The 8,811-nt window shown below is 31.9% G+C and overlaps 1 protein-coding gene across 2 annotated transcripts; it reads right to left on the bottom strand.

Annotated features, from left to right (window-relative positions):
• Positions 1-3,052: 3,052 nt before the first annotated feature.
• On the bottom strand, positions 3,053-7,735 carry LOC134705090 (uncharacterized). Of its 2 annotated transcripts, none has more exons than XM_063563857.1 (3): positions 7,664-7,735; positions 5,878-5,970; positions 3,053-5,188 (listed from the first exon to the last, which is right to left on the bottom strand). In XM_063563857.1, the coding sequence occupies exon 3, from the start codon at positions 5,175-5,177 to the stop codon at positions 3,096-3,098; it is 2,082 nt and encodes a 693-aa protein (XP_063419927.1). In that variant the 5' UTR covers positions 5,178-5,188; positions 5,878-5,970; positions 7,664-7,735; the 3' UTR covers positions 3,053-3,095. The 2 variants fall into 2 exon arrangements, with proteins under 2 accessions (XP_063419927.1, XP_063419928.1); XM_063563858.1 differs by lacking the exon at positions 7,664-7,735 and adding an exon at positions 7,092-7,184.
• Between the last annotated feature and the right edge of the window lie 1,076 nt (positions 7,736-8,811).

Consider the following 8,811-nt stretch of genomic DNA (forward strand, 5'->3'; position numbering starts at 1 on the left):
CGGTTTTGTTCATGTGTAGACAGATCCTGAGACAAACATTGTAATTGGGTTTTGCATTTACCTATTTGAGAATTCCGAACATACCGACTTTGCTATTACATTCTGTTGTCCTATCGCTGCTTTCATCAGACAAAATTACAAATCTTAGATTAAAACAAAAGTGATATTTAAATAGCATCACATTAGCCACGCTCTTGTTATCAGATTTTTTTCGCACAAAAAACCTCTCAGCAGGATGTTCATAGTTATCAAAGGTTAAATTACACACATATACAACAAGTAAAAAAAATACTTTGAGCAAAAGTCAAATTTTTCTTTGGAAAAAAGATGAAAGAAAAAGTAATTCTTCCTATAATAGTCATTGCTAAATCATTTTTGTAAGTAAATACATAAATATGTACAAAGAGACCTTGAAAGTGAGAAGAAACAATGTCATATTGATTAAGATAGTCTTTGAGTACAGATTATCATACTTGATAAGATCAAAAACAATTCACGTACGTATTTTCGTTTTCGTATTCTCATTTTATTTACATTGTCTTATCTCTTGAATACATAAAAAAAACCTTGGAAATCTTAATTTAGAATCAATGGTCGAGATATTGGTAAATGCCTTAAATAACTACTATGCAAACAAAAAGCAAACTTTAAAAGCATTTTAGGACGATAGAGCTTGCTGAGGTGAAATAAATATTACCTTGCTTTGAACTAGAACAACACACAGAGTCGGATTATAACCCCAAGTTAAAATTACTGAACTCCGAGAAAAGTTCAAAAAGGAAAGTCCGTAATCAAATTGCAAAATCAAAAGCCCAAACACTTCAATAGAATGGATAACAACTGTCATATTCCTGACTTGATATAAGCATTTTCTTATGCCGTAAAGGTACTCTGCTATGCTATTGCACCTAAATTCATTTGTAAAAGTTTCCTTAACCTATAGCTTGTTATTGATTCTTTGGACAAACCATAAAGTTCAGTATATTTTATATTCTCTTATCACAAAATTACTAGTAGAAGCAATACAAAATAACCCAAAATAAAGAAGATTGAAAAATGAAACATTTTCAAGTTGAAATAATTATCTTTTTGTTTTTTGTTTTGGTTTTATCAAGCTTGATTGATAAACGTTTATCCGACTAACTTCTCTGAAAGCTCAACAAAAATCACAAATTCAGTTGAATTCTTCCAAAAAAAACATGCCCTTCAGCTTCCTACCATATGTCAATATTTATTGACACTGCACCTTTATGGTAGATGTCAGGATAACCCCTGACAAGTAATATGAAACGCTCACATGATCCATATTATATGCAAACAGACCATTAGGGGAAGAGATGAGGAAAGGCTACTAAAATAGTTTAATCTATGCATGTATGGGAAATCTTTTAAAATACCATGGATGTTTTGAAAAAGTATAGTATAGTCATAAATAAAAAAATACAAATAATGGAATAGTATCATAGCAAAACAAAAGGCATATAAAAATGCTCTGGTAGAAAAATTGACATTTTATGAAATATGTTTTGAACATCTTGACACAATACTTCGTCGTCATAGAACTTAAAGTCCACCATGATCATTGTCATAAGCGGTAGACACGACCCTCTGTTTCATTGAGAAAAGTGTACATTTATTAGTTGTTATTGGCGTTGAACTAGCTGTCAGTTAACTGCGAGAACTATCAGATCTGTTCCTAGTGTCTTTTTGTTGTTTGAATGTACCAAGTCACGTCAACTGGTATTTTTGTCCATCTGATGAGTTAAGCTTTTTCCGACTGATTTTTATAGTTCGTTCTTATTTTATACTGTAATACCACTGTCCAAGGATAGGGGAGGGTTGGGATCCCGCTAACATGTTTAACCCCGCAATATTATGTATGTGTGTGCCTGTCCCAAGTCAGGAGCCTATAATTCAGTGGTTTTCGTATGTTTATATGTTTCATATTTGTTTTTCGTTCATTTTTTTATATCAATAAGGCCGTTTGTTTTCTCGTTTAAATTGTTTTACATTGTCATTTCTGGGCCTTTCGTAGCTGACAATGCGGTAATGGCTTTGCTCATTGGTGAAGGCCATACAATGACCTATAGTTGTTATGTCATTTTGGTCCCTTTTGGAGAGTTGTCTTATTTGGCAATCATACCACATCTTCGTTGTTTATATTTAAGAAACGAGCTGCTCATTTTTCAAAGAAAGAAAGATAAAATAGGAAACTACATTGCTAAAACAACATAAATGTTAGATTACAGGGAATACATGACTGATTTGTTGGATAAAAAAGGTGTTATTCGTATCTGCCACTTGCGAACTTTTTACTTTCCCGACTGTTTATTTTTATTCGAAACTAACATGGTTTTTACATTTCAGATAAAAATGTCTTTCTTCCTTTCAGTTGATTGTGATTCTTTTTAATTGATAAAAATACGATAACTATTGGAGACAGAATATCAATATAAAGCTTTCATTTTGCCCTAACGTTTAATTTATTTATTTTTAATTTTGATTTGTCTTCATTGTATTTTTTATCTGTTATATATTTTACCAGAATGAAAACAGTTATCTAATTTTTAATACATTCTTCAAAAGAATTGGGCCAATTGAGACAATCTTGGCCTGAATCATTTTTTAAGGTTTATGACAAACTTCAGTAGGGGTTTTTTTTTCCTTGTCTAACCATTGTGACTGTTATTTTTAAAACTAGAAATACAACAAAGACCACATAAACCAAAATAAGTCAAATAAATCCCATATCATTTCATATTTCATATTTCAACACGGTTGCAAATTAATACATGAAACATCCTGTAAAGGTAAATCAGACTTAATCAGAGTAATGCATTTATTACCCCTGAAAAATGACAGTCATTAAAAACTATCATGCAGGAAATACAATTTCTTAAAAATAATCTAGAAAAAAAAATGAAAATGAATAAGAAGCCAGTTCGATTCATAGCAGCTAGCCCCGTTAATCAAGAGGTGTTATTAAGCAATCAATGCAAGATGGGTGTACCTGATTCTTTGAAACATAATAATGAATTGTGTTTTATTATTTTATTACACAAACACCAAACTGATTTATCAAACAGGGTAGGAATTCATTGTCTGAGATTGACTGGTACCAACGATCGTTGTGATTGCCCCCATCGTTGTCTCCATGGTTGTAAGCTACCAGTTCTTTGATTCGATAAGGGCCGTCGTCGTCTTAAATTTGGATTTTGTCTCCTTCTTTTCCCTCGTGTTTCACCGATTGGAATCGTCCGTGATCTACTAACTAGTAATGGAACCATCCCTGGTGATCTTTGTGCAGCCCTTATTGGTGCTGCAAGCAAAGCTCTTACTAATGGTTTAAATCGTTGTGTGAAGTTAAACTGTTTGCGAGATTTTGTTTCTGTCACTGTATCTACTAGTTGGCCATGCATATTCAAAAACGATGCTGTTTCCTTAATATTTTTTTCTGTTAGCTTATTAAGAGATAATGAAGGAAGCAGTATATTACTCACCCAGGGAAGTAGAGCGTTTGATTGAACTGAGTTTGGTCGATTTATTCTAGGAATTGAAATAGCAGGTAACTGTACCCTAGAATTCTTTGAATTTTTTGCTTTAACTATTGCAACCGGCAAATAATGTGCCGTTAGCTCCAGAGTTGGAAGACTACTTATGTCAATCGGAAACTTATCTTGTAAAAGTGGGCCTTGTGTAACTGTGTTTTTACTTGAAATGACCCCAGGATAATCCCTACCATCAAAATATGTTTGACGAATTGGTTTAGGTAATTGAATTGGAGGTGAAATAAAATCACTAGAAACAGTTTCTTTTGGTTTACTTTCAAATGATATTAAGCCATGATTGTTATTTCCAATTTCTGAACCAGTGAAGTAGTCCAGAATGTTATGATGGTTGTTTATGCCATGCCGAAGTCCAAATTTATCAGACGATTTTGAAGGGAAAGTAAGTGATGTTTGGGGGGACGCAATATTATCTGTAGAAAACATGTGGAATATTGGTTCCTTTATTTTAGTCGGTAAGTAGTCCGTTGCTGGAAGTTTGTTTACAAACTGTTTGTAATCCTGTAGTAATCCATATTCGTTTTTACTTTGAGAGCCATAATTATTTGATGAACCATAATCACTATGTATGGTTTGCACTCCTGCGCTCGGTCTCAAGTCATTCATTGTTTTAAGGAAATTGCTAGCAGAAGAAGAGAGATAATGTGAACCAACAGGTCTTTTCAAATCAGTGTTAAAAAGACTAAAATCCAACGACTCAGGTTTAGAATATGCTTGAAGAGAATGTAAACCCCGTACTTCACTTATTGATTCTTCACCTGTTGCCTTTTGTGTTCTTTGTTTTGTTTCGTCCATTATCATTTCCTGCAATGGGTGTAACCCTTGTGTGATCATATCTATAATTTGTTTTTCTTGCGCGGCTCTGTCAATTTTCTTAGTCTCCATAAAAGGCTTCTTATTAATTTGTTGAACAAGCTCTTGTGAAGGTGAAAGTCCAAATGGAGTTTTCGTCTGTTTCTCCTGAAATTCTATTTGTTTTTTTCTCGCCTCTTGTAATTCTTGAATCCATTTTCGTTTTTCAAAGCTTTCTCTCCAGTTGTTTTTTCTATTAGGATTTAAATCGCTATTATATAATGTGTTATCCAATGGTTGCATCAATTCGTTATTTCTCTCGGACTGAATTGCTGGAAAGTTGTGCTTTGTGTTATCGGCTAGGTTGAAAAGATTATCAATCATACTAACTTCCGGTAATCCAAACTTTTTCACATTTTGAGGATCAATTCTTGGCTTAGATCGTGTATTAGTGGAAAATTCCTCCGAATGAACTACTTTAGATTCAACTTGTCCTATTGTTGATTTTAATTCTGTTGTATGAGTTGTTATTGTATTCTTCTCATGTGCAATTAACCTGGCTGGTCGTATAAAGGCTGCAACACCAGGGGCATATATAACCTGGTCATCACTGTCCTCGTCATTGCCAAACAAATCATATATAGTATGGGCGTAGTCATCACTTACTTTGTTACTTTGATGCTGTTTTGGAGGTTGGAAAACGTCGGGAAGTTCAAATAATACATGTTGTCCATTTGAGTCTCCGAATAAATTATGTTCTATCTGTCCATTTGCATTGAAGATTAACAATAGAATGACATGTGCAAATATTAACTTCATTTCTTCCTATTCTGAAATAATTATAACATATATAAGAAATCATCTTAACGATCATTTGAAAATAATTCTGCTGCTAAGCGATCGGAAATGTATTTTAAAAGATAATTTAATAATTAACAAATTTAAATGTAAAATATTTCACGAACACAATTATATATTGTATGTATAATGTAATGGTTAGAGCTTTCAGTAGCGGATTAAAGAAATGAATTAAAAACATATGTTCAAATCTAAATGCGTTTAAATCAACGTAAATAAACTCATCATAGATACCATGACTAAATTTTGTACATACGCCAGACGCGCGTTTCGTCTACAAAAGACTCATCAGTGACGCTCGAATAGAAAAAAGTTAAAAGGCCAAATAAAGTACGAAGTTGAAGAGCATTGAGGCCAAAATTCCTAAAAGTTATGCCAAATACAGCTAATGTAATCTATGCCTGAGGTAGAAAAGCCTTAGTATTTCAAAAATTAAATTATACTGCTGTAATTTCTTCAACTAAAGTTTAAACCAAATAAAAATTAAAAATAAAGATCAAAAGTGCACTTGTGTGTTGAATGATTGTTTAGTCAGGAAACACACTGCTTAATTACTAGTAAATTGGGTTTTGAACTAGCTTTTAGCAAATGCAGACACTCTTAGGTCAGTAGATTGAGTCTTATTTGGCTGTAACTTTATACAAATGTAAAGAGACCATACCTTTCCAGTTTTTTTTAATACACTTTTGTGTAAGATCACTGCCCCAGGTTAGCCCTTACAAACGTGTTTGATCCTTCAACATTCTGTGTGTGCCTGTAACAAACAAATAATTAGAAAGAAACAAAAAAAAACAGCAGATTAGATAACACCGGGAATTTAAGATTTAGAACCATGAATATTAAACAAAGGTTACAGGTGAGTCCTTTATAATGTTAGAATGAATATTAAAAAAATGTCAGAACTTAAAAGCAGAGATACATATTTAACTAACACATATGGCAGGAAAAAAATGTGTGGTGCATACTACCATTGGAAACCCATGTCTTATGCTATAATTTGCAGTTAAAAAAAAAATTATAATTGTGTTCTAAAATTGTATACAGCGTAATTTCATATAAAAACATGTACAACAAAACGACTATTTACTTTAGGAACAATAGCCTTGGTAAACAAACAAAAAATATAAAAAGAGGAAGATGCAGTATAATTGTTAATAAGACCACTCTCCACGAGAAACCAAATGACACATAAATTAACAAATACGTGTCACCGTACGACCTTCAACGATGAGCAAACACTTTGCCGCAAAGTGAGCTATAAAAGGCTCCGAAATGACAAATATAACACAATTCAATCTAGAAAAATAACGACCTAATTTATGAACAAAAACATATTTTACGAAAAACAAATACAGCAACAAACGACAATAACTGAGTGCACAACAACTGAATGACATGATTCCGGCTAGGGACAGTCACATACAGAATGTGACTGCATGCTCCTGGCTTGGGACAGGCAAAAACAGAATGTGACTGCATGCTCCTGGCTTGGGACAGGTACATACAGAATGGGTTACATTCATTTGAATGCGCCTCCTTAAGCTAAGACAGTGGTGTAACAGTACGATATAAGAATAATAAACTATAAAAAGGCTTAAATCGTCAGAACAAATGCATTTTTCAGCTTGCTATTTTAGTTCTGTATGACTTTATTTTATTTATATTTTGTCAAATAATACAGAGAGAATGCAAAACGAAAATTCTTTATAATTAAAATGCAAGGATATTCGTCTATTGTATAAAAAAATGAGATTCACTTAATATGTAAAAACTTTAAAACTGTAGAATACTATCAAAGAAAAAACAATATGTTTGATAGATAACTAACGCCATAAACAATCGAACCAATACAAATAAAAATAAATATTGACTTACTTTCCTAAATATAAGTGTTTTTAAAAACCACAACCATATAACTATTTTGAACATTACTTTTATTTTTTTTCAACAGTGTCAGAACTTTACGAGTATAGAAACGGTTATGTAATGTGGGTGTCACTGAATAAACGTCAGTGTTTGTGTATATAACTGTTTTACTACCAGTTAAAGTCAATACATACTACGAAAACACGTCCAAACGTGTATGTTATTACAAATACTGCTTTAAATAAATTAATTTGTTTGTATAACTGTCACGCCAGTTGCATGAACTGCTTTTCAAAAATGTCTGGATCAAAAGGGCGATAATCGGTGGTCTAAAAGCTCAAAAACATATCATTAAAACATCAACCATATTTAAATGAATGTATGTTCAATACGTCATTAAGACCTTACAAGAAAAAAACACCATTAATTATAGGTAGTGCTATAATCGGACTAAAATAAATATCCGATTAATTGATGAAATTGTTCTTAGTTAATATTTAAAGAAAATGACAAAAACTGTAACTGTGGGCGTTTCTTTTCTGATATTAAAACACGGAAGTGCAAAACCGTAATTGTCTTACCTGTTTAGTGTAAAAGACCAAAACCTGCTTGCAGCCTTCATGACAGTGAGCTAGGTGACATTGCTGTCATGTGTTACTAACAATTTTTACATTTAACATTTAGTGTTTATTTGATCGATCGTTTCAAATGAAATATCATAATTATGATTATTATTTACAATGTTAACAAATTTATTACTCACTCGTATGATTTTTGTGTATTGAAATTAGAAATACCTTTCTGTTGTTTTTTTTTTTTTATCTAAATAGTTCGCTTTGTTCAGCTTGAAATGATTTTCGTTTGTTTGGAGGGAGATGATGTGCTCGGTTAATATGAACAACTTCAAAATTATAATCACTTGATGAACTGTACGTATTTACTACGATTGTTTGGTGCAACCGGGCACCCAATGGATAGACGCATATCACATCCGTATCCCTGTTTAAATATTATGATTCGTCATTTTATTTCCATTTATACAGCTTTAAAATCTTAGATAAACAGTTAAGGGAATACATATTTTTTTTAAATCTAAAGATAGAATTACACAAGTTTTTTTTTAATTTGATATCCTCTATGATTTATGAAATTGGGGAATAAGTTTGTGTTTTATATTTCTTGATGTGTTTAATTGTTTATGTAATTAAAATGTGGATTTGGCGTTTCATTATGTCAATAAAATCTGGCTTACCTCTTTGATTATAGTTATAATGGTGGAACTAAATAAACTCATCTTAGATACCAGGACTAAGAGGCACACAAAATAAGAAAACATGTTTACTACCCAAAAATAATGTATAAGTTACTTGTTTTGATAAATAATTTTAACAAACACATTGTTACAACATCCAATAAAACTTACAATAAGAACCGGAAGTGGTAGATATTTCAAAAATATGTATAAATAATGTGTTTTCCTGGAACGTGGTTGATATAAAATTTTAAATATCACAATGGTTTGTGAAGAGAATTTGAATTCAAATAATGATGAGTTTTCGGATTTTGTCAAGAAAACCTAGGTGTAGGTATCGGGCGTTGTAAAAAATCATAAGTTTATTGTTCATAAATCAGACAATTACATTCGACGAACTGTATTTGTAATAATTAAACTATAATGATAGACATGACAGCAATGTAAATGAATTATGCTAATAATTCGTTTAATGTT

This window comes from Mytilus trossulus, chromosome 2 (genome assembly GCF_036588685.1).
Source record: "Mytilus trossulus isolate FHL-02 chromosome 2, PNRI_Mtr1.1.1.hap1, whole genome shotgun sequence".
Taxonomy (NCBI): Eukaryota; Metazoa; Mollusca; class Bivalvia; order Mytilida; family Mytilidae; genus Mytilus; species Mytilus trossulus.

Excerpts from the sequence above, each read along its gene's own strand:
- LOC134705090 (XM_063563857.1), bottom strand. The coding sequence starts at position 5,177 with ATGAAGTTAATATTTGCACATGTCATTCTATTGTTAATCTTCAATGCA.